Below are 27691 nucleotides of genomic sequence, written 5' to 3'. Positions count from 1 at the left end.
AAACATAACAAATTAGAACATTACCAATACTACTACAGCACTATAAATCTCTGTATTAGTTACCATTCCTGATGGAGGAATTTATCGAGATTTGATTGACAAATGTACAAAATCAGCACGGGCACCTAGGATCGATAACGGGCTGCCTTCATAAAATGCTTTCAATGACTGTATCCTATAAATCTTCATTTTCATTGAAACATTCAAGATGATTGTCAATACCATCAAATTCTTCATAGTTCCTAACTTGTTTAAGGAGTGAAATTGTTTCCATTTCACTCTTGGCTGTTCCTGGCAACTCCAAGCCTGAATGCTTGAAACTGCATTGAGCAAAACAGTTCAGAATTGTCTTACTGCTTATTTGTCACCAAGTATCAGTGACAAAAATCTTTCTGAACACAAACACACGCAACTGATGCTATTTAAAAATTCTTTGCTCTGTGCATGGTGTAGTGTCTAACAGCTACACAAGTGCATGTGACTGATGTCAGTTAGAAACCGTTCAACAGTTTCCTGCCTCAATTAAGTGGCATAGTGAGCCAAATAAACGAAGGGAATCTTGGCTTTTATCTAGATTAATTTTTGTTCTTTATGAGTTATCACAAATATGCGGCTACCCTGATTAACTGATGGCAAATTAACCAGAATCTACCGTATGTGGATTTGGAGCAATGAGTTACAGTACCTCTATTAATCCTTGTGGGGTCCAGAGTTCTAGTTGGCTCCATAAACATTGGGTACTGCTGTGGGCTCACCAATTATTTCAGCTTCAATGACTTTGAATGAATGACCTCCTCCATACAGTGTGTTAAAAAAATCTTTGCACGTACTAACAAAGACATGAACTGAATGAGGTCAGAAATTCAGATATGAAACAAAGCAATCTATAAATGGCAGTGGAGTAATTTTGACTCCAATTTCAACTGGTTTCCATTGGGTAAGTGGATTCACAATCATTCTTTGACAAGGCTGGAAGTCATATTAGGAAAGATATTGCAAATATTTGTCAAACACTTGCTCCTTCTAATAATCATACCTGTACCTGTGGCTACTCATAACCACAGCTATGCTTAATTTAGGAAGAAGCATTTTAAGTAAATTTTTCAACGCTTTAAAAAGAGAAAATCTGTTCTGCTTATTGAAGTATTAATCATGCTTCGTCCCTGGGAAAACTAAGTGAAGAAACAAATTCATATTTCTGTTCTCCACCTTGTTATATACTGGTCAATAAATTTCCCAAATCCAGCATAAAAAACAAGTCAGCTCAACAATCACATTTGTTTTATATTGGTCCTGGCCAAGCATAAATTAGCAATTTTGCTTGCCAATATAATTTAAGTGTTATCCATTTGTTGCGAAGAGCTATAAATGATATGTCATTATTAATGCAGCAGTTTAAAATACAATTCATTTCACAATTGTTACAAAGATAAGTTTATTTTTATTTTTTAAAAATAGTTCTTTTAGTTGTAAACTTGAAACTCTCTTAAGTGGAGACCAAAAAATAACATGATTAAGAAGGACAGTTGTATCCAGAAATTAAGAGAGTTCAAATGTAATAAATCATATTTTCTTTATATAAACAAATGGACAATTGTCTAATTATTAAGTATTAACAGTTTTTAGTCTCTAAACATTACAATTCCTAAATATTGTACAGAGCCATTTTCATGCTTTAATAAATCACTTGGAAAAACTTTCCAAGAGCAAGTCAAAGTTGTCATTGTGTAGACTGGTTTGGTGATAGCAGATTTTCTGCCTGCAAAACAGATGTTGTAAATCTGCCTAGAAAAAGCATATTTGAAATTTCATTATGCTGATCAAACTGAGGAAATCATCCTTCAATCCCATGTTATAAGAAAAGCCTCTAAAACCATACCATAATATACTAGTAATCATATGATCTCTTTAATTAAGGGCATCATGGAAAAGCTGGTATTTTTTTGATGTGGTCTTGCACCAATTCTGTCCAGATTAGACCTATTCAGACTTAATTTTACGGATTTAGTCCCAAGAGAATTTCCCTTTGGAGTGGGTTTTAAACAAGATCATATGAATAAATGTATAGGCTGTGCAGCAAATATAGTGTGCATTTTCTGCAGAGTCTGGACTCAGTCTTGATGAAGAAACAACAGGTCCAAACTATTCAGGTCTTGGTGGAGTGCTTAAAAGTACACTCAATTTGTCAATGTCCAAAAGTTCCAATTTTGAAACACAATGGGTGCAATCTCAATGCGGAGCAACATTATCAATACAATCTGTAATCAAGATGATTTCCTCCAATCCCTATTATAAGGAAAACTGTGAACAAGTTCCAAAAGAATTATACAGATAAATGCAGTAACTTGGTAAAACAGGCTTTTGACAATAAAGGCTAAAAAAAAGTTGCTATTATAGCAACAGAAGATTAAGCTTCTTTCTTATAATAATTTAAAACCATCTTCAATTATTGACCGCAGAGGGGTGTAAAGGTTTGACTCTGGCAAATCGAGAAAGGCCCAATCGAAGGCCTTGGCTCGGGCTTTTGACAAAAACTCTGTCCGGTGATGCAATGCTGTTTTCCTTTGAGGCTGAAAAACCAGATGAAAATATTTTGACTTAAAGATACGTAGAAATAAAAGATATAAATTCAGTTAATAATTTTATTTATGTTCTTGAGATGAGTAAAAAAATCCTTTGATATAATTTTGACCTAAGTTCCATTTACTTTACATTGCTGCTATAGTGACAAACTTGGAAGTATTGTGTGTATAATTGTAAGCACCTTATGGTGGTTGCTGTCTTAACTCAGCTATATCAAAAGGAGTTTAAAACACAGCTGCTGAGAAGCATGTACTCAGCTAATTCAATGCAAATAAAATAGTTCTAACATTTGCTAAATTGTTTTCAAAGCTACTGGAAGAAGGAGTCTCAAACTGAAATATAACTGGTGATTTTTCCTGATATATATGTATGGCCATCAGCTTCCATTCAACCATTCTGATACACTTGAGTCAACCCTCTGAAATTGTCCTCATCATTCCCCTCTCCCAAAACTCCTGGAAAATATCTGAGGAGTTTTTATAAAATTTTAAAATTGTTAGCTAGTACCTTCCGGAAGTAATTAGGTCCTATAATTAACAAGTTTCCAGGAATGAACAGTATAATATGGAGGCACTAGAAACAAGTGTGTACTATGGAGACACTAGGTTTTGTTTTCAAAGGATTACTTATACATCTCTTGATTTTAGAAATTTCTTCAGCATTGCTTATTTACTTTGAATATCTGTCAATATAAAAATATACCTACACACAATGTGAATGGGTGGAACAATGACACTGCATGTAATACAGCTCTCTCACAGCTCCACTAATCGATCTATTAGTGCTACAGTATATGTGTGGTGTTTGCTCATCTTTCCTTTGAATGCATGGGTTTACCATAGGTGCTCTAGTTCCTTCACACATCCCAAAGGTTGTTAGAATAATTGGCTACTGTAAGTTGCTCCTGGTAGAGGGTACAGCAGGGGAGTCAGAACTGGGTGTGTAAGAGAATAGATTACAGTGAAATGACACAGACAGGATTGCTCTGAGAACTGGCATAGATGCAATAAGCCACATTGCCACTTTCCATGTTTGAAGAGAAATATAAAATTTTACGCTATACTGTATATTTGTAATACCTGTTACAAAGAGAAAGTAATTTAAAAACATACAGAATCTGGGACTTTGCAAATAGTAGTATAGAGTACAATACTAAGAAGTTACGATGAATCTTTATGAAACACTGATTCAACCAAAGCTGGGGTAGTGTATCCATTTTGGAATACCTCACTTTAGGATAGATATAAAGACCTTGAAGAAGGTGCAGAGATCAATGAAAATGGTCCAGGGTTATGGAACATATTTACTGTACACTTTGTAGAAGCTGTGAATTACATTCATTGAGTCAGATAGCATTGAAACAGGTTCTTTAGCCTGATGGGTCGATGATGACCATTTGCACTAATGCTATATTAATCCCAGATGTTTTTGTCCCCACATTCTCATCATCTCCCCTCAGATTCCATCACAATTTAGAGTGGTTGATTAACCCAGCAATACGCAACACTTTGGAATGTGGTAGGAAAGCAGAGGAAACGCATGCATTCACAGAGAGGATGTGCAAACGTCACAGAGAGGCCAGCACTGAACTCAGTCTCTGGTGCCAGGAGACAAGCAGCCCTACCTGGTCCACTCCTAACAGGAGAGAAAGTTATAAGAAGATATGGTAGAGGTGTTCTGTACAATGAAGAACCTAGACAGGGAGAGGTCTGTGACAAAATGACAAAAAATTAAATCAACTGGCAAAACACACTGGAGATGAACTGAGAAAGAGTTCTTTTGCATTATGCACCATCTAACATGCACACTCAGCTGAAGCTTTGCAAGGGGAGATGAGTCTGTGAAAAAATAGTTGCAGACTACAAGGAAAAGGCAAGGGAGTGGGAGCAGCTACATTGCTCTATAAAGAAAGCTGGCATGGACTCAAAACATCAAATGGCCTCTGCTTTTACTGTTACTGTTCCATGATGTCAAAGGAAATGGAATATATAATGTTGTCAGAGTAATTAAACCCACCCAATAATTATAGTGTAATAACTTTGCAATTTATGCCTCCCAGCTACTCTGAATGTGCTGAAACTCCAGTGATAAAACATTGCCTTCCCAAACAGAAGGAAATGCTTTACTCAAAACATTAGAACAAGTGGAGCATGGTCAACAAGGTGAATGAATAATCTGTGTTGTTCTAGTCAAATTACTCAGTACCCTAACATCACCTGAAAGTTCAGTCCTGGGGCAACAGTTTTAATTGCGGATTAGTGGAAAGTTACAATAGCCCAGATCATCCTACATGCCAACAGCTAGCTTGAGATTATTTTAACTGATGAAAATTTACAAAGCAGTTTCCTCCCAGGCTAAATCAAGAATGTTGTGGATAATGGCCAGACAAGGTAAAACCTTTCTTAAAATTTCTTGTGCAGCCAGGAAGAGAAGTACATTGGTTGAATGAAATTCTTCCATTTTTGGTAATGGATTCTACACTGACTCAATCCTAGTCATTATAGCCAGTACTCAAAAAATTGTGACATCTGGCAACCATAGCTAATATTTCAGTGTTGGCTACCTATCCAAGCTAGCTTGTTTGGATAACTGGATATCTTCCTTTTTTTAATCTCATTTGACGTCACCTTAACGTTCAAATTTAACACCTCCACTCCTTGCAAGATAAGATGATCCACACGTAAACCACAATGCATGCTTTGTTATTTGAATGTTTTTATATAAATTTATTACTAATGTATCAAAGCTGCTTGATTTTGGAATTAAGTCATTTTCCATCCTACAATTTTGTTTCTAAATGGACGATACATCTACTTATTTATTCTAAATTCAACTATCATGGTCTTTTGCTCAGTTGAAAATCAATTTTCAAATGTTAGCAGTCTAAGCAAATTTATTTTCTTTACAAGCTAACCAAAATTGTTGAGACTATAAAACCATAAGACAAAGGAGCAGAATTAGGTCATTCGGCCCATGGAGTCTACTCCATCATTTCATTATGGCTGATCCATTTCTCTCTCAACCCCATTTTCCTGCCTTCCCCCCATAACCTTTCACACCCTGACTAATCAAGATCCTATCAACCTCCACCTTAAATGCACCCAGTGACCTGGCCTCCACAGCAGCCTGTGGCAATGAATTCCACAGATTCACCACCCTCTGACTAAAGAAATCCCTTCTCATCTCTGTTCTAAATGGACGTTCTTCTATTCTGGGGCTGTGCACTCTGGTCCTAGATTCGCCCACCATAGGAAACATCCTCTTTACATCCACTCGATCTAGGCCTTTCAATATTCGATAGTTTTCAATCAGATCTCCCCCTAAATTCCAGCGAGTTCAGGATCAGAGCCTTCAATCACAGCTCATATAATACCCCTTAATTCCCAGAATCATACTCATGAAACTCCTCTGAACTCTCTCCAATGCCAGTACAACCTTTCTCAAATAAGGGGCCAAAACTGCTCACAATACTCCAAGTGAGGTTTCACTAGTGTCTTATACAGCCTCAGCATTGCATCTTTGCTTTTATGTTCCAGTCTTCCTGAAATGAATGCTAACATTTCATTCGCCTTCCTCACTACCAATTCAACCTGTGAATTAACCTTTAGGGAATCCTATACGAGGACTGCCAAATCCCTTTGCATTTTGGATTCTTGAATTTTCTCCCTATTTAGAAAAGAGTCTATGATTTTATTCCTTCTACCAAAGAACATGACCATACACTTCCCGACACTGTATTCCATCTGCCACCTCTTTGCCCATTCTCCTACTCTGTCTATATCTTTCTGCAGCTTCTCTGCTTCCTCAACACCACCTGCCCCTCCACCTATCTCTATTGTCTGCAAACTTGGCCACAAAGCTGTCAATTTCATCATCCATATTCTTGACATACAATGTAAAAAAGAAGTGGTCCCAACACAGACTCCTGTGGAACATCACTAGTCACCGGCAGCCAATCCAAAAAGAATCCTTTTATTCCCACTCTTTGCCTGCTGCCAATCAGCTAATGCTCTATCCATGCTAATATCTTTCCTGTAACACCATGGGCTCTTATTTTGTTTAGAAGCCTCATTTGCGGCACCTTGTCAAAGGCCTTCTAAAAATCCAAGTACACAAATCCACTGACTGTCAGGCTAATTGACGTATAATTTCCTTTCTTCTGCCGCCTTCCTCTTTTGAAGAGTGGAGTGATGTTTGCAATTTTCCAGAATCTATTGATTCTTGAAAGATCATTACTCATTTTAGAACCCTGGGTTGTAGTCCATCATGTCCAGGTAACTTATCACTTTTAGACCTTTCAGTTTTCCAAGCACCATCTCCTTAGTAATAACATCTGCCTTTCTTCTTCCCCCGGACACTCTTGAAATGTTAGGTGTTTGTTTAAAAATTGTTTGATATCTTCAATTTTTGCACTTTTGCTTCTTACTCCAAATACATTTCTGTGCTATCATTCACAAAATAAAATTCAATTATTTAGATAACACAGACATTATCTAGAACATAGAATATTATAGCACAGGAATGGACACTTCAGCCCATCGGTTCTGTGTTGATTATGATGCCAAATCAAACTAAACTGATCTTGTTGCACATGACCCATGTCCCTCCATTCCTGGCATGTTCATGTACCTGTCTGTCTACATGCCTCTTAGTACCACTATCACATCTTCTATCACCATCAGCCCTGGAAGTGTGTTCCAGGAACCTACTATTTCTGCTGTAAAATATCCAACACATTTCATTTGAATTTTACACCTCTCACTTTAAAGCAATGTCCTCTACCCCAGAAAAGAAACAAAGAATATCTACCCCAGTTTGCCTTTCATAATTTGATAAACCTCTGATAGAAGTCCCCTCAGTCTCCAATGCTCCAGAGTAAACAATCCAAGTTTGTCCAACCTCATAGCTCATACTTTCTTATAACCCTAACCTTAACGTGCAGTATCCTAGTGAACCTCTTCTGCACGTTCTACAGAGCTTCCAAATTCTTCCAGTATTGGTGCGACCAGATGTGGACAGAATTCTCCAAATGCAGCCTAACCAAAGTTTTATACAGTTGCAATATTACTTTCTGATTCCTATACTCACAGCCCTGACTGATTAAAGCAACCATGGCGTAGTCTTGTCACCACTGTTAGGGAGCTACGGACTTTGACCCCTCTGTACATCCCATTGCTCCTAAGGGTCCTGCCATTTACTGTATGCTTAACCCTTACATTTGAACTTACAAAGTGCAGTACCTCACACTTGCCTGGATTAAACTCCTGTCATTTCTCCACACCTGATCTACGTGCTGCTGTATGCTTTGACAACATAATTACAGTCGACAACTCCATCAATATTTGTGTCATGTGCAAACCTTCTAATCAGCCATCTATATATTCATCCAAGTTATTTATGTATGTCATAAATAAAAGACGGCACAGCACAGAATGCTGCAAGATACCACTGGTCACAGACCTCCAGTCAGAATAACACCTCTCCACCTCAATCTAACAACTATTCCATACCAAGACAGCATGGGTCCCATGCATCTTAGTCTTCTGGACCAGTCTACCAAGACAGACCCTGTCAAATGCGTTGCTGAAGTCCATGTCAACAACTGCTACCCCAAACTCATCAATCATCTTCATCAGCCCACAAAAAGCTCAAACAAGTTTATAAGACATGATCTCTCCTATACAAAGCTATGCTGACTATCGTGAATAAGTCCATGATTTTCCAAACGTGAGTAAATCCTATCACTAAGAACCTTTTCCAACAGCTTCCCAATCATTGATGTGAATCTCACCGGCCAATAATTTCTGGAATTATCCTTATTGCTCTTCTTAAACAAAGGAATAACATTGGCTACCTGGTGGAATCCACTTTGGCTTTCTTAGTCCAGTTGAAGGACTTGATGCTTGTGATGCTATGGGGGATGTTGGAGAAACTGGTATTTCTGTCAACATCGATGGTTTACTTTTTTCAGGAACCAGAGCTGTAGGGGAACAAATTTGATTATATACATGTTATTATCAGCATGTTGAATATGTACTTGAGTACTTTATTGAATCATGAGGTAGTGCAAGGTTCATGATGGCATGACTAAATTTGTTGTATAAAAAAGCATCAAAAATAAACCTGAATTGAACTGGTTTGTGAGGTACGATTTTGGAGCCCTATGGTGCTTAATTGGGAAAACTGACAATATGAATCTTTGCAGTTATACACTTCCCAAGAAATCACACAAGGGAATATGCTTCTAAGTCATTGTTTGTGCTTTTCCAACACAAGCCATTAGAAACGCAGACACGAGGAATTCTGCAGATGCTGGAAATACAAGCAACACACATCAAAGTTGCTGTCCCTTCATCAGGTCTCGGCCCGAAACGTTGACTCTACCTCTTCCTAGAGATGCTGCCTGGCCTGCTGCGTTCACCAGCAACTTTGATGTGTGTTGACAAGCCATTAGAAGGTGAGCGGCAAGAAAAGACTTCCCTGTTTATTAATATTATTTTACAATGCAATGCAATTATGGAGTAGCACAGTAGTGTAGAGGCTAGTGTAATGCTTTACAGCGCCAGTTTTAAGATTAGGGTTCACTTCTCATCACTGTCTGTAAGGAGTTGTTTGTTCTCCCAATGACCATGTGGGTTGACTCTGGGTGCTCCAGAAATGACATATGGTCAGGATTAAGGTTAGTAACTTGTGGACATACTATATCAGTGCTGGAACTGTGGTGATACCTGTGGGCTGTCCCCAGCCCATTTCAGACTCTCTTGGTTGCAAACAATCCACTTTACTCACAAACAAGAAAAAACCTGCAGGTGCTGGAAATCCGAGCAATAGACACAAAATGCCGGAGGAACTCAGCAGGCCAGCAGCATCTATGGAAAAGAGTACAGCTGTCCTTTTGGTTCCTCCCGTATTTTGTGTGTGTTGAATGCATTTTACTGTATGTTTCGATGTTTCAATTTATATGCAACATATAAAACTAATCTTTAATTGAGTATCTTTATTTTTATTCCAATTTGTTCTCTACATAGTAAGTGCTCTCACATTTGATAGATACTTAAATATGCTTAAAGGATATCCAAAGCAAACTAGTGGAAAATTAAATTGCTTCATATAACATAGAACATAGAAATTTACAGCACATTACAGGTTCTTCGGCCCACAACGTTGTGTTGACCATGTAACCTACTCTAGAAACTGCCTAGAATTTTCCTAGCACATAGCCCTTTCTTTTTCTAAGCTCCATGTTCCTATCTAAGAGGCTCTTAAATGACCCTATTGTATCCGCTTTCACCGCCGCCGCCGGCAGTGCATTCCACACACCCACCACTCTCTGTGTGAAAAACTTACCCTGACATCCCTTCAGTACCTATTTCCAAGCACCTTAAAACTATGCCCCCTCTTGTTAGCCATTTCAGCCCCGGGAAAAAACCTCTGGCTATCTACACGATCAATGCTCCTCATCATCTTATACACCTCTATCAGGTCACCTCTCATCCTCCGTCGCTCCAAGGAGAAAAGGCAAAGTACACTCAACCTATTCTCATATGGTGCACTCTCCAATCCAGGCAACATCCTTGTACATCTCCTTTGCACTCTCCCTATACTATCCACATCCTTCCTGTAGTGAGGTGACCAGAACTGAACACAGTACTCCAAGTGGGATCTGACCAAGGTCTTATATAGCTGTAACATTACCTCACAGCTCTTGAACACAATCCCATGGTTGATGAATGCCAACACACCATACACCTTCTTAACAACACTGTCAACCTGTGCAGCAGCTTTGAGTGTCCTATGGACACAGACCCCAAGATCTCTTAGATCCTCCGCACTGCCAAGATTCTTACCATTTATATTATATTCTGTCTTCAAACTGGACCTACCAAAATGAACCACTTCACACTTATCTGTGTTGAAGTCCATCTGCCACTTTTTCAGTCCAGTTCTGCATCCTATCGATGTCCCACTGTAACCTCTGACAACCACAACATCCCCAACCTTTGTGTCATCAGCAAACTTATTAACCCACCCTTCTACTTCCTCGTTCAGGTCATTTATAAAAATCACAAACAGGAGGGGTCCCAGAACAAATCCCTACAGAACACCACTAGTCACCGACCTCCTTGCAGAATACGAACCATCTACAACTACCCTTTGTCTTCTGTTGGCAAGCCAATTCTGGATCCACAAAGCAAGGTCTTCTTGGATCCCATGCCTCCTTACTTTCTGAAGGAGCCTAGCATGGGGAACCTTATCAAATGCCTTCCTGAAATCCATATACACTACATCCATTGCTCTACCTTCATCAAAGTGTTTTGTTACATCCTCAAAGAATCCAGTCAGGCTCGGAAGGCACGACCTGCCCTTGACAAAGCCATGCTGACTATCCCTAATCAGATTATGTCTCTCCAAATGCTCATAAATCCTGCCTCTCAGGATCTTCTCCAACAACTTGTCCACCACCGAAGTCAGACTCAATTGAAAGAAAATCATGTAATTACTCAGATGACAAAATAACAATAGGAAAATCTATTAACACTGTAAACATTTCCTAAAACACTGATGCAATGCAAAGAACTTAAAATAAATGGGTCTCCAGATATCTATGAAAATCTAACTATTGTTAACATATTTGCATTCCACAATCATTCTACAGTTAACTCGTTTGTCTTAATCCATAATTTTAACATGGGATTATAATACAGAAAGCATGATTAAACACATTCATTTGTAATGATTAGTGGAATCTACCTGTATCTTTGCTGTTTGATTTGAGACATTTTTTCTCCTTTGTCTTTGTTTGTAGGTTGATTGTATTTTTTTTCTTGTTTTTATTTGATATATTTTTGAAAGTAAATTCCTCATCCGTATCTGTGTTACTTCCATTGCTTTCTGATTCTTCAGCTGCAAAACAAATAATATAGTAAGCTCAGAGCAATAGGGACCATGAAGTACAACATCAGAATGAATAGGCAAAATCGTCTTCAATTTCTTTGATTTGTCCTTATTCAAGTTCTTCACCAATGACTTCACCATTTTTTTAAAGGTGCAATCTTAAATACAGATTAACTATGCTTCATCATGCAATATTATACTCTGCCCAATACCTTTGTGCAAAAGATATTCTCCCCCAGTTTGTTCCATTGTAATGTAGGAAACTGAAGCATGGCAAGGACAATTGGCCATCCCCACACAATCTGCCACTTACAGAGAAATTTCTTTAGCCAAAGGGTGGTGAATTTGTTGCCACATGCAGCTGTGGAGGCCAGGTCGTTGGGTGTATTTAAGGCAGAGATTGATAGGTTCTTGATTGGACATGGCATCAAAGGTTACAGGGAGAAGGCCGGGAAATGGGTCGAGGAGGAGACAGAAAAAAAGGATCAGCCATGATTGAATGGTGGAGCAGACTCGATGGGCCAAATGGCCTAATTTTGCTCCTATGGTTTTATGGTCTTCATAAAATCATTTCTTTTTTACCTTGGCTCTCTTTTCCTGCACTAACCCCATATTCGTGATTACCTTAATATCTAAACATTTAGTAAATCTCTTGAATATTTTGAGCAGCTTGACCTCTACCCCACTTTTTATGACTTCTTGCATTGTAAAGCTTGCTTTTGAACATCTGTGCTCTTTGACTTTTCTGAGTTCCTTTACTCAAAACATTTATTCTTTATTCCCAGAGCATCTTGCAAGCTGGAAAAGTGAATTTAATTCAAGCTTTAATTGCCATAATTTAAGGACTGATTAGCACTTGATAATTAGGTTTCCAATAACTTAAATAGAAATCAAAGATAAAATATCATCAAAAAACAAGAGAAAATCTGCAGATACTGGAAATCCAAGCAACACACACAAAATGCTGGAGGAACTCAGGAGGCCAGGCAGCATCTATGGAAAAGAGTAAATAGTCAACGTTTCAGGCCGAGACCCTTCATATTGGCCTGATGTGCTCTGCGATCTAATTGATTCTTCTGCGGGTTTATCTTATCTTATTTTAAGGCCCTAAAATCTGGACTACAAAATTTGCAATAGTTTTGCTATACAATCTTTATTGACATGGATTATTTGGTGAAAAAACTTGAAGTGCATCAATGCAGTAAAGTAATCTACGCTGAAAGGCAGGTGGATTGATCTCAACTGTGATAAAATGTTTATAAGTAATTATCTACTGAGGTATAAAGAATAATGGCCCAGAATTTGTGGTCAGGGATTCATGCATAGTAAATGTCATTATGGTCAGTAGCAAAACAAACCTCAATCAAAACCAGTTTAAAAAATCTTTGACAGCATGTTAACATAGAACAGTAGAGTACTGGAGAGCACATTCAATGGCCTATTTTCCAGTGAGAGGTCATTGAATGGCCTATCCAGTGCCCACCATGTTCTGCCAATCTTGATGGAAATTTTTACAAGATCTCTTCCTCCCATGTGTCCTCCATATCCTTTCATTCCCTTCATTATCACCTATCTATCTAAACTCCACCAAACTGCCTGCTTCTATGACCACCCGTGGTATCCCATTCCTGATCCTTACCATTCATGGCATAAAAAAAACTTCTCCCCCTCTAACTTTAAAAGCAAACCCTCTGGTGTTTGACATTTCTACCTTAGGGGAAAGATTCTGTCTACCCTATCTATGCCTCTCATACTTTTAAAAACCTCTATTAGGTCACCTCCCCCCACCCCAGCCTCTCACACTCTTGTAAGAGCAACCCAAGTTTGTCCAACATTTCCTTGTAGCTGATATCCTTGAATCCAGGCATCATTTCCCGTCTCCACATCCTTCCTACAAGAGGGTGGCCAGAACTGCACATAATATTCCAAGTGCAGTCTGATTAAAGTTTTACATAGCTGCAACATGACTTCCTTACTCTTCTGTTCAATAGCCCCACGAATGAAGACAAACACCTTCTTTATGACCTTATGTCCATGCATAGTCATTTTCAGGGATCTGGACCTCAAGATCCCTTTGCACCTCAAGACTTTTAAGGGCATACCACTAACTGTATATATTCTGCTTTATTTGACCTCCCAAAGTGCAATACCAGCCTGAATTAAACTCCATCTGCCACTTCCCTACCCATATTTGTAACTGATCTATATCCTGCTGTATTATTTGATAGTCTTTTACAATATCCACAACTTCACCAATCCTGGTGTCACCTACAAATTTGCTAATCCACCCATCTACATTTTCATCCAAATCATACATATATTTCCAAATAACAGAGGTCCCAGCACTGATCTTACAGAATATCACTTGTCTTGGATGCCCATTCAGAGCAGCTTCCACCCCTACTCTGTCTTCTGTGGGTTAGCCACTTCTGAATTTAAACTTGTAATTTAGTCGGAGCCTTCTGAATCACCCACTAAATGCCTTAATTAAAGTCTACAGCCTCAAGTTCATCAAGTATCTTTGTTACCTCCTTAAAATAACTCTATCAAGTTTGTAAGGCATGACCTACCCTGCACAAAGCCATGCTCACTTTCCCTAATTCTCTAAAAGGCCTTGCTTTTCTAAATACGATAAATTCTATCCCTTGGTATCTTCTCCAGCAGCTTCTCTATCACTATTGTGAGGCTCAATCTAGACTGTCGCTATTTCCCTTCTTGAACAAAGGCACAACATTTGCTACTCTCCAATTCTCCAGAACCTTACTTGTTGCTAGTGAGGACACAAAGATATTTGATAAAGCTTCAGCAATCTACTCACTTGCTTCCTTCCAATATTCTTGGATAAATGCCGTCAGGTCTTGGGAAAATATTCACTTTAATGCTTCTCAGAAGGTCCATCACTACCACCTCCTTAATCTCAAAACCTCCCAGCACATTAGCATGTCCCACCTGGTTTTCTCTTTCCTCCAAATCCTTCTCTTCAGTAAATACCAATGTAAACTACTCATTTTGTACCTCATTACTTGCTCTGACTGCAAGCACAAATTCCCTCCTTAATCCTTGGGTGGACCTACATTCTCTTTAATTATCCTATTTTTCTTATGTATATATAAATTACTTTGAGATTCTCCTTGATCCTGCTACCCACAAGCTTACTATTTTTAAGCTGTTTTCAGACATTCAGAAACAATGAATAAAAAAACATGAAAAACCATTCAAACTACCCTGAATTTTCAAAAGGTATTTAAAATGTTAGTCTAATTAAAAGCACTCAAACAAGTTAAAATTAATTCTTGTAATCAATCTTTTGCAACTGTTTGCCCAACAACGTATCCCCAAGTGAAATCCATGGAAAGCTTTTGTATCAGGTGCAAGCTGGTGCAAACTGTTCCCCAACAGTACTGTAAAAATATCAGAAGTAGAGGGCAGAATGTGCAGCAATCTTGAGGCTGCTCTGAGTTTTGTAGGGTAATGTCAACACTTGCATTGGGATTGGGATTTCTTTCCAGTGATTCATCCAAGGAAGTTGTAAAAAACATTTGCAGAATTGCAAATAGATGGGAATCAATCTTAAAATTCTGTACATCAATCATACTTTGCAAATTTGTGTTTTTGACTTCCAAGTTTAATTTGTTAATATAATATTCAGTGATCCTTTTGGAGCATCACTTCTCACCATCTGTCACGTCAAAGTACCTATCCTTTACCCCTAAAGGTACATTACTTAGTATCTTGAAGCCAGCTATTTGGGAAGTAGCTGAATAGGTTGGAAAAAAGGCAACAAATTACCCTTAATATATATTTTATTGCTGCAAATCTAGAAAATGAAGCCAGCCAGATCAGGTACAGATAGATATGTGGAATTATGATATTGTATCATTAATTAAACACAGCTCAAAGAACAGAATGCTAGCACTGCCTTCCTATGACATGTTTTCAATATTGGTCAAGGTAACAAAGACGTGTGAACAGATGTTAGAAAGATGAACTAATTAGAAAATCAGGAAAAATGTGGCAATTACAAGATCTAAACGTCAAAGGAAGACATAAGTTCAAATATTTAGAAAAATTTTTAAGAAGTTCAAAAATAATATTAGGGGATTTCAACTTCATTAACATTTTTAAGAATCTTCATTAGACAGATTCTTAAAGATTAATCTGTGTTAGATGAGTGGGAGTCATTCAGAGAGATTTGAACAGTCAGACTGAATACATAGCCACGAAGAAACGGTTTCAGACTTTTAATTCTACACCACTTTGAATGTCAATGTAGTGTAACGCAAAAGAGATACACTTTCATCAGATGCCACAAGCTCTTTACAAGTGGAAGGAAGGCAGGGATGAAATTAAAGAAAAAAATCATAAAGTCAAAGAAAATGAATGAAAAAATATTAGCAAGTAAAATCAAGAAAGTTTCATTGGTATTTATAAATAGCTCAAGAGAAAAAGGAAAATAATGGAAGAGGTAAAGATTATTTGAAACAAAAAGTGACTGGATTGTCAAGGCAAATAACATGAATGTGGTTCTAAATGAATACTTAGCACCTAGCTTCAAAAAAGAAGAAAACATTTCATTTACAGGATAAAGAAATGTGCAATATTAATACATGAAACTAGAATGAATAAGCCTCTCTCCACAATAGGTCTACAGTAGATACAACCTCACTGGCTCTCCACTTGGCCTTCGATCACTTGGACAATAGCAATATCTACTATACGCCAGACTGCTGTTTATTGAGTACAGCTCAGTGTTCAACACAATCATACTCTCAGTTCTAATTAACAAAACCTGGGCCTCTGTACCTCCTTCTGCAACTGGATCCTTGACTTTCTCATCATGAGAGCGCAGTCAGTGCAGATCAGAAATAACATTTTCTCGCTGGCAATCAACATTGGCACACCCCAAGGATGTGTGCCTTAGCCCACTGCTCTACTCTCTCTACAATAATCGAACGTGTGACTAGGCACAGCTCAAACACCATCTGTAAATTTACTGATGAAAGAACTATTGCTGGAAGAATTTCAGATGGTGATAAGGAGACATACAGGGATGAGATAGGTTGAGTGGTGTCGCCACAACAGCCTTGCACGTAAGACCAAGGAATTGACTGTGGACTTCAGGAAGGGGAAGTCGAAGGAAAACACTCCAGTCCTCATTGAGGGATTAGCAGTGAAAATGGCAAGCAATTTGAACCTGCTGAGTGTCAACATCTCTGAGCATCTATCCTGGGCCCAACATATTGATGCAATTACAAAGAAGGCACGAAAATAGCTATATTTCAAAGGAGTGTCACCCAAACCTCTCGCATATTTCTACCAATGTTCCTGGTTGTGTCATTATCTGGTATGGAGGGGCTACAACACAGGATCAGAAGAAGCTGTAGAAAATTGCAAACTCTACAGAGATTAAATTCTTTGAGAGGATGGTCATGACTAGAATGAACTCCTGCCTCAGCAAGGACCTGGACCCATTGTAATTTGCCTACTGCCACAATAGATCAACAGCAAATGCAATTTCAATGGCTCTTCACATGGCCTTAGACCACCTGGACAAAACAAACACCTATGTCAGAATGCTGTTCATTGACTAGCATTTAATACCATCACTCCCAAAATCCTGATTGAGATGTTGCAGAACCTGGGCCTCTGTATCTCCCTCTGCAATTGCATCCTTGACTTCCTAACCAGAAGACAAAATATGTGTCAATTGGTGATAACATCTTCTCCTCGCTGCCGAGCAACACTGGTGCACCTCAAGGGTGTGTGTTTAGCCTACTGCTCTACTCTCTATATACCCATGACTGTGTGGCTAGGCATAGCTCAAATACCATCTATAAATTTACTGACAATACAACCATTGTTGGTAGAATCTCAGCTGGTGACAAGAGGGCATACAGGAATGAGATATGCCAACTAGTGGAGTGGTGTCGTAGTAACTACCTGGCACTCTACGTCAGTACGACGAAAGCACTGATTGTGGACTTCGGGAAGGGAAAGATGAAGGAACACATACCAATCCTCATAGATAGATCAGAAGTGGAGTTTCAAGTTCCTGGGTTTCAAGACGTCTGAGGATCTAACCTGGTCCCAACATATTGATGCAGTTATAAAGAAGACAAGACAGCAGCTGTACTTCTTTAGGAGTTTGAAGAGATTTGGTATGTCAACAGATACTCTCAAAAACTTCTATAGATGTACTGTGAAGAGCTTTCTGACAGGCTGCATCACTGTCTGGTATGAGGGTGGGGGGGGGGAGGCTACTGCATAGGACCAAAAGAAGCTGCAGAGGGTTATAAATTTAGTCGGTTCTATCTTGGGTACTAGCCTACAAAGTACCCAGGAGATCTTCGAGGAGCGGTGTCTCAGAAAAGCAGCGTCCATTATTAAGAACCTCCAGCACCCAGGGCATGCCCTTTTCTCATTGTTACCATCAGGTAGGAGGTACAGAAGCCTAAAGGCACACACTCAGCGATTCAGAAACAGCTTCTTCCCCTCTGCTATCTGATTCCTAAATGGACATTGAACCCTTGGACACTACTTCACATTTTTTTAATATATAGTATTTCTGTTTTTTGCATGATTTTTAAATCTATTCAATATATGTATACAACAATCTACTTATTTATTTATTTATTTATTAATTATTTTGTGTGGTTTTTTTTCTTCTAGATTATGTATTGCATTAAACTGCTGCTGCTAAGTTAACAAATTTCACATTACATGCCGGTGATAATACACCTGATTCTGATTCTTCTGATTTTGACTCAGCCAACTCCAACTGGGCACTAGCCTCCCAAGCACTGGGCTTATCTTCAAAAGGCCATGGCTCAAAAAGGCGACATCTATTATTAAGAACCCTCATCACCCAGGACATGCTAGGTGCTACCATCTAGGAGGTAAAGGAGCCTAAAGACACACACTCAAAAATTTAGGAACAGCTTCTTCCCCACCGCCACCAGATTTCTTAATGGACAATGAGCTCATGCCTTACTATTTTGTTTTGGTCGCTTTTTGCACTATTTAATTAATCTTTTATATACAGTGGATTCTGATTAATTGGAACACATCGGGAAGAGTACAGTTTGGCCAACAGTACAATAAAACAGTGTATTAGCTCCTAATAGTTATCGATGGAGGAACTCATCCAGTGTACACAATGAACAAGATAAGCGCAGACACCTAGAACAGATAATGGATTGCCTTCATACAATGCTTTCAATGATTGCATCCTTCAAATCTTCATTTTCATTGTAACGTTCAAGGTGATTGTTGATACCTTCAAAGTCTTTGTAGTTCCTAACTTGCTGAAGTAGTGAAATCGTTTCTGAATTGTCTTACCACTTATTTCTCACCAACTATCAGTATCAAAAATCACTTGCGCTTTGAGCACAAACACACGCAACTGACCCTAATTAAAAACTGTTTGCTCTAAGAATGGTTTAGCATCTAATGGCCACACCAGTGCTTGTGACTGACTTTGTTAGAACTTTTTTGGCAACCCTATATATGTCTAAGACTTTTACACAGTAATGTATTTCTTAATGTAATGTTTAAAAAATTATAGCTTATTTATTAGGTATTGTAATATACAGCTGGTGCAAAACAGCATATTTCATGACAGATGCCAGAGATATTAAACCTGATTCTGATTCACCTCCACGTACAGTGAAACTTACATAGCAGACGGTCTTGCTGTCATGCAAAGCTTCACTGAGAATTAGACTGACTGCACTCCACAATCTCCTGCTGGGGGAATTCTTTGTAAGACAGTAACAAGCAAAATCTGGCCACTTTACAATTTCTGACATGTTTGTAGCTCGGATGGATAAAGAAGATTGCCTTTCTTATGGCTGATTACTCTCTAAAATAACGCTACATCTGAAATTGAGCCAATATTTATGATAAATTTTTAAATGTAAACATTAGACAATTATTTATGTTACAGCACACATTGTTGGAATGCTTCTGTCTGTAAAGGCATCTTTCACTGAGTCATGACAGACTTTTATTTATGCTGGAGCACAATATCATGATGACAGACACTTTAATGTGTTTTCAAAAATAATTTTCAGTCATTTGAAACCTAAAATAAAAATACAGCTACATCTGTTTGACAATATATTCATCAATACAGAAAGGGATACTAGCAATATTTATTACTATAAAGTTCACTGGTTAAAGTATCTAGTAATGCAAGAACCAATGTATTGGATTTCATTAAAATGGTTGGCAATTTAAGAACCACCTCCCTTTTTAAGTGTTGATAAAGTGCAGGTCATTTGCACACAATATTAATACTTCAGAGTTTGCATATGAAGTAACAGTTGATCAAAATTCACTTTCTCATCGTTAAAATGAACGAGAAGAACACCAGTGTGTCTGTATCGTGACCATGGCCTCTCTCTGAATATTCCAATAAGTTATACATGTTTTTGCAGGATTGCAATCTCTGTATATACTTTTTTAGAATGGCTCAAAATTATTTCACATGCCATCTTTAGGATCAACTAACATGAGAAATTTTCATCCCTTCAATCTAGGGTGAACCCAAGTTGTGGACTGTATGGAAACAGGACTCTTGATCAGTCACTTCAGCAGTTTTTGTTAACCATTAGCACTATGATGTTCCAAAGATACAGACTGGTTTTCCAGGAAACTTTATTTCAACATTTATCAACTAAAAGCATGTTTTAACTGCTTTAACCTTGACCATCCTTGTAGATTCCTAGACAAATGTCTCAGTAATCTAAAAGTTACCTGTAGTATTATCAGTGCAAACAATTTATCTTAAATTGTTTCTAACTTTAGTAGCCAAAATAATCTTGGCTTCTGTATGGAATTTAAACTTCCTTCATTCCAGTCTCCATAGAGGAGGTCATCTGAAACTTTGCTGCTCATTTCCTATTTGTTCATACATCACACCAGAGTTGACTGATTTACATTGTCTTCTGGTTAAGCAATAACATGATCATAAAATTCTAACCCTTTTTTTTATTATACCTCCATTTCTCAGTAATCTCAGAAGCCTTGACCTTTCAAGGTATTTGTCCTCCTCCAGTTATGTTACTCAGCCAAATTAAATTGCTCCATTATTGTCAGCTGTACAATGGTGCTTGAAAGTTTGTGAATTTTCACTATTTCTGCATAAATATGACCTAAAGTGTGATCAGACCTTCATGTACATTCCCAAACCAAAACTTGTGGATGAACCAGGAGGTATGTCATGTGCTGAGGGTTAGATCTGTGGCATTTAAGTGTGGCATACCAGAAAACCAGGTATGATTTGCGGAGGGCTATTTCAATGGCGAAGAGACAAACTCGAACAAGGTTGGAGGCGATATCAGATGTACAACTCTGGCAGGGTTTGCAAGACATTACTTCCTACAAAGCAAAAACCAATAGCATGTATAGCAGTGATGCATCACTACCAGATGAACTCAACGCCTTCTATGCCCACTTTGAAAGGGAGAATATAACTACAGCTGTGAAGATCCCTGCTGCAGCCGGTGACCCTGTGATCTCTGTCTCAGAGGTCAATGTTAGGCTGTCTTTAAAGAGGGTGAACCCTTGCAAGCCGGACGGTCCCGATGGAGTACCTGGTAAGGTTCTGAAAACCTGTGCCAACCAACTAGCGGGAGTATTCAAGGACATTTTCAACCTCTCACTGCTACGGGTGGTAGTTCCCACTTGCTTCAAAAAGGCAACAATTATACCAATGCCTAAGAAGAATAATGTGAGCTGCCTTAATGACTATCGCCTGGTAGCACTCACATCTACAGTTATGAAATACTTTGAAAAGTTGATCATGACTAGACTGAACTCCTGCCTCAGCAAGGACCTGGACCCCCTGCAATTTGCCTATCGCCACAATAGGTCAACGGCAGATGCAATCTCAATGGCTCTTCACATGGCCTTAGACCACCTGGAAAATACAAACACCTATCTCAGGATATTTTTCATCGACTATAGCTCAGCACTTAACACCACAATCCTGATTGAGAAGTTACAGAACCTGGGCCTTTGTACCTTCCTCTCAATTGGATTCTCGACTTCCTAACCAGAAGACCACAATCTGTGCAGATTGGTGATAATATCTCCTCCTCGCTGACGATCAACACTAGTGTACCTCTGCGATGTGTGCTTAGCCCACTGCTCTACTCTCTCTATACCCATGACTGTGTGGCTAGGCATAGCTCAAATACCATCTATAAATTTGCTGATGATACAACCATTGTTGGTAGAATCTCAGATGGAGACGAGAGGAAGTACAGGAGTGAGACATGCCAACTAGTGGAGTGGTGTCACAGCAACAACCTTGCACTCAACGTCAGTAAGACGAAAGAGCTGATTGTGAACTTCAGGAAGGGTAAGATGAAGGAACACATACCAATCCTCACAGAGGGATCAGCAGTGGAGAGAGTGAGCAGTTTCAAGTTCCTGAGTGCCAAGATCTCTGAGACCTAACTTGGTCCCAACATATCAATGCAGTTATAAAGAAGGCAAGAAAGCAACTATACTTCATTAGGAATTTGAAGAGATTTGATATGTCAACAAATACACTCAAAAACTTCTATAGATGTACCGTGGAGAGCATTCTGACAGATTGCATCACTGTCTGGTATGGGGGGAGGCGGGTGGCTACTGCACAGGACTGAAAGAAGCTGCAGATGGTTGTAAATTTAGTCGACTCCATCTTGGGTACTTGCCTACAAATTACCCAGGACATCTTCAAGGAGCGGTATCTCTGAAAGGCAGCGTCCATTATTAAGGACCTCCAACACCCAGGGCATGCCCTTTTCTCATTGTTACCATCAGGTAGGAGGTACAGAAGCCTGAAGGCACATACTCAGCGATTCAGGAACAGCTTCTTCCCCTCTGCCATCTGATTCCTAAATTGTCGTTGAACCTGTGAACACTACCTCGCTTTTTTAATATACAATTATTTCTGTTTTTGCACAATTTTAATCTATGCAATATATGTATACTGTAAATTGATTTACTTATTTAGTTACTATTATTAGTTTATTTTCTTTCTTCTTCTTCCATATTATGTATTGCATTGAACTGCTGCTGCTAAGTTAACAGATTTCATGACACATCCCGGTCATAATAAACCTGATTCTGATGTAAGTCCTGGAACTAGATAAAGAGAATCCAATTAAATAAGTAACACAGAAAACATTATACTTGTTCATTTATTTATTCAGAAAAATGATCCAATATTATATGTATTTGTTGGAAAAACTATGTGAATCTCTGGGGTAATGCCTTCTCCAAAAGCTATTTGAAATCAGGTGTTTTAATGAGATGAGATTGGAGGTGCGGGTTGTAGAGGTGTCCTGCCCTATGAACACATACACACACACATACACACACAAAGTCAGGTTACTGACAGAGCCTGCTCTTTTCAAGAAATATCTGTTTATGTGCACCATTCCTCGACTGAAATAACTTTCAGAGGAACTTAGAAGAATTGTAGAGATGCATTAAGCTGGAAAAAGGTAATGATTTCTAAAGACCAGATTGTTCATCAGTCCACAGTAAGAGAAATTGTCTACAAATAGAAATTCAGTACTGTTGCTACTTTCCCTAGGAGTGGGCATCCTGCAAAGATCGTACCAGGAATACAACGTGCAATGCTGAAGGAAGTGAAAAAGAATCCGAGGGTAACAGCAAAAGACCTGCAGAAATCTCTAGAACTTCCCGAAATCTCTGTTCATGTGTCCACCATAAGAAAAACACTGAACAAGAACCATGTTCATGGAAGGACACCACGGAGGAAACCAAAAATAAAACATAGCTGCACGTCTCACCGCCTGGATGTTCTACAATGCTTCTGGGGTGACGTTCTGTGGACAGATGAGACGAAATTTGAACTTTTTAACATAAGAACATAAGAAATAGGAACAGGAGTAGGCCATCTGGCCTGTCGAGCCTGCTCCACCATTCAATAAGATCATGGCTGATCTGACCACGGACTCATCTCCACCTACCTGCCTTTTCACCATAACTCTTTTAATTTCCCTGCTATGCAAAAATCTATCCAACCTTGTCTTAAATATATTTAATGAGGTAGCCTCCACTGTTTCACTGGGCACAGAATTCCACAGATTCACCGCTCTCTGGGAAGCACTTCCATCCTAAATCTACTCCCCCGAATCTTAAGGCTATGTCCCCTAGTTCTAGTCTCACTGACCAGTGGAAACTACATTCCTGCCTCTATTTTATCTATCCCTTTCATAATTTTTATATATTTATATAAGATCTCCTCTCATACTTCTGAAAGAAGCTGCAGAAGGTTGTAAATCTAGTTAGTTCCATCTTGGGTACTAGCCTACAAAGTACCCAGGATATCTTCAAGGAGCGGTGTCTCAGAAAGGCAGCGTCCATTATTAAGGACCTCCAGCACCCAGGGCATGCCCTTTTCTCACTGTTACCATCAGGTAGGAGGTACAGAAGCCTGAAGGCACACACTCAACAATTCAGGAACAGCTTCTTCCCCTCTGCCATCTGATTCCTAAATGGACATTGAATCTTTGGACACTACCTCACTTTTTAAAAAAATACAGTATTTGATTTTGCATGTTTTAAAAAATCTACTCAATATACGTAATTGATTTACCTGTTTATTTATTATTGTTATTTTTTCTCTCTGCTAGATTATGTATTCAATTGAACTGCTGCTGCTAAGTTAACAAATTTCATGTCACATTCTAGTGATAATAAACCTGATCCTGATTCTGAATTCCAGCGAGTACAGTCCCAAGCGATTCAATCTCTCCTCATTGTCTAATCTCCTCATTTTTGGAATCAACCTGGTGAACCTCATCTGCACCACCCCCAAAGCCAGTATATCCTTCCTCAAGTAAGGAGACCAGAACTGTATGCAGTACTCCAAAGTACAGCCTCACCAGTACCCTGTACAGTTGCAGTATAACCTCCCTACTCCTAAATTCAATCATACATCACCCCCAACTCTCTGCATCCTTATCTTATGGATGTCTTTTATGTGGCACCTTATTGAATGTCTTCTGGAAATCCAAGTAAACAATATCCATCTGTTCCCCTCTATCTTCTGCGCTTGTTATACCCTCAAAGAACTGCAGTAGGTTTGTCAAACAGGACCTGTATTTGCTGAATCCATGCTGCATCTGCATGATGGATCCATTTCTTTCCAGATGCGTCGCTATTTCTCCTTTAATGACAGCTTCAAGCATTTTGCCAACTACAGATGTTTAATTAACTGGCCCATATTTACCTGCCTTTTGCCCACATCCTCTTTTGAACAGTGGCATGACATTTACCTTCTTCCAATGCACCAGAGTCCAGAGAATTTTGATAAATTATCACCAAGGCCTCTACTATAACCTCTGCCATTTCCTTCAGTACCCTGGGATGCATTCCATCAGGACTAAGGGACTGGTCTATCTTCAGGCCCACAAGTTTGCTCAGCACTACCTTTTTAGTGATAGCTGCTGCATCGAGGCCCTCTCCTCCCACCACATCCATATCAGCTCTCTTTGGCATGTTAGACGCCTCCTCCAACATGAAGACCGACACAAAATAGTCATTCAAAGTCTCAGTCGTTTCCTCATTACCCAATATCTATACTTTTTCTCATCCTCCAAGGGAGCTACGTTCACTTAAGCCACCTTTTTCCACTTCATATAATTATAAAACTTTTACTATCACTTTTTATATTTTGTGCTAGTTTATTTTCCAAATCTATATCCCTTTCTTTATTGCTCACTTAATGGTTCTTTATTGTTTTTTAAAGTCTTCCCAATCTTCCAGTTTCCCACTACTCTTGGAGACTTTGTACGCAAGTTTTTAGTTTGATATCATCCTTTATTTCCTTAGTTATTCATGGCTGGCTCTCCCCACCCTTACTGTCCTTGCTTTTAACTGGAATATACTTTTGTTGAGCCCCGTGAAAAATCTCTTTGAAAGTCTTCAACTGTTCCTCAATCATCCCATCAAAAAGCCTGCGTTCCCAGTCTACTCTATCCAATTCCTCCATCACCCCATTGTAGTCTCCCTTGTTTAGGCATAATACACTGGTTTTTAGATCGAACAATTGCACCCTTCCATTTGTATGAGAAACTCAATCATACTGTGATCACTCTTTTCAAGGGAGGAAAAGATGGCGGCACGACGCAGCTTGCAGCAGCCACTCCGGTGAATGATATCTGTTATCTGTCAAGTAGGGTGCCGTACACAATCCTGATTTGATGGAGACAGACGTGAGAGCACGGAGGAACATCTGTGAAACTTCTGAAATGCCTGCTTCGCTGCTGCTGCTACCGTGATCCAGAATCGCCAGAGGGGAAGGCCCCGAGTCCTCGGCTTTGTTTGTTGCTCGGTGGCTGGGGCGTGCTGGTCAGAGGCTCGAAGTTTTTGGATGGACTGAAGAGTTGGCTGCGGTCAGGTGCTTCCAATGCATCGGCAAGTTTCCGGCGCTTGGAGTTCATGGCAGGGAGTTTCTCCCTTCTACTGTCTGCGTGAGATGATGGGGCTATCGGGACTTGAGACTTTTTCTTACTGTGCCCATGGTCTGCTCTTTATCAAATTATGGTATTGCTTTGCACTGTTGTAACTATATGTTATAATTATGTGGTTTTGTCAGTTAGTCTTGGTTTGTCCTGCGTTTCTGTGGTATCTTTCTGGAGGAACATTGTATCATTTTTTAATGCATGCATTTCTAAATGAGAATAAACGAGGACTGAGTGTCCTCATAACCTAATCTAATCTAATCTCTAACTACAAGATTGCTAATTTTAACTGTCTCATTTGGCAGAAATGCACATTGCTATGTTCAGAGGAAAAAGGGCACTGCACATCAACACCAAAACCTCATCCCAACTCTGAAGCATGATGGTTTGGGGCTGCTTTGCTGCCTCAGGGCCTGAAGAAGAATATCAGGGTAGCAGTCTGTCACCTGAGGCTTAATAGAAGTCAGATAAAGCAACAAGATAATGATCCAAAAGACAACAGTAAATCAACAACAAAGAGTTTTAAAAAGAATAAAATTCGTATTTTGGAATGGCCGAGTCAAAATCCTAACCATAATCCTATAGGAATGTTGTGGAAGGACCTGAAGCAACAAACAGTTTATGCAAGAAAGCCCACCAACATCCCAGAGCTTAAGCAGCTTGTAAGGAGGAATAGCCTAAAATTCCTCCAAGCCAACGTGCAGGACTGATCAGCAGTTACCAGAAACATTTGGTTGAAGCTATTGCTGTACTGGGGGGGTTTACACCAGTCCTCCTAAAAGTAAAGGTTCACATACTTTTCCCAACAAAGAAATGTAATATTGGATCATTTTTCTCAATAAATAAATGAACAAATATAATGTTTTTTTGTGTAATTTATTTAATTGGGTTCCCTTTATCTAGTTTTCGGACAACGTGAAATATGATCAAATTTTAGGTCACATTTATGCAAAAATAGAGGAACTTCTTCAGGGTTCACAAACTTTCTAGCACCACTGTATGTTCATTTACTAAGATCCTGAACTTTGGAATTTCTTTGCAAAAACTCTCCCCTTCATGCTCCTGTAACAAACTAATATAATTTTTAAAGCAGCAAACTCCTTTAATGTCATTTTGAGCTTTTTAAAAAATATTTTAGATATACAGGATAAAAGGAAATCATTTTTACATCTGCATCAAAACAAAAATCTTATATTTTAAGATTGTGATTAATAACCATCAAATATACAACCAGTGGGAACTTGACATTAAGATTAGTTCAGCCTCAGAGTATCACTAGTCTTGTGGAATGGGCTGTCTTTTACCTCAAACAGGAACAGAATTTTACTAAAGTTCAAGTTGTGTTGAAAGTACGATATGAAGTTTCATGTTCTGTCATTTTAGCTGAAGCAACAAAATACCTGTGAGCCATACGTAGAGTTTGAGATTAAAGACAGCAGTATTAGGAAAATTTGTAAAAAAGCATGCAACTGAACCAAATACATCTGAAGGTTGTAGAATGCATTGCCCCATCAGCACTTAGTCCTCAGTATAATGCAGAGGAAATAAGAAAATTTCCAGTTAGGTGAGGTTAAATCAAAATCGTATCTGCAATTAAGGATTTTATAACAATACTTCTGAAAAAAGTAGAGCGCTCCTAATGTCCTTGGCCATGTTAAATCATCAATCAAAGGCAGCTTGCCATTTATCTGATATCTGAACAGAAGATCTTACATAAATTT

The 27691-nt window shown here is 38.8% G+C and overlaps 1 protein-coding gene across 1 annotated transcript in view; it reads right to left on the bottom strand.

Moving 5' to 3' along the window:
- Positions 1 to 441: 441 nt before the first annotated feature.
- Positions 442 to 27691, bottom strand: part of rad51ap1 (RAD51 associated protein 1) — a 60713-nt gene continuing 33463 nt past the window's right edge. Inside the window, exons 7-9 of the mRNA XM_063072145.1 lie at positions 11335 to 11487; positions 8438 to 8563; positions 442 to 2570 (exon numbers count right to left, since the gene is read on the bottom strand). Coding sequence (XP_062928215.1) covers positions 2443 to 2570; positions 8438 to 8563; positions 11335 to 11487 — 407 coding nt within the window. The 3' untranslated portion in view covers positions 442 to 2442. The remainder of the gene's footprint in view (positions 2571 to 8437; positions 8564 to 11334; positions 11488 to 27691) is intronic.

The sequence above is a fragment of the Mobula hypostoma genome, chromosome 20, assembly GCF_963921235.1.
Source record: "Mobula hypostoma chromosome 20, sMobHyp1.1, whole genome shotgun sequence".
Lineage (NCBI taxonomy): Eukaryota > Metazoa > Chordata > Chondrichthyes > Myliobatiformes > Myliobatidae > Mobula > Mobula hypostoma.
Note: the sequence above shows the minus strand (reverse complement) of the source record. Positions and strands in the feature narration are given on the sequence as shown.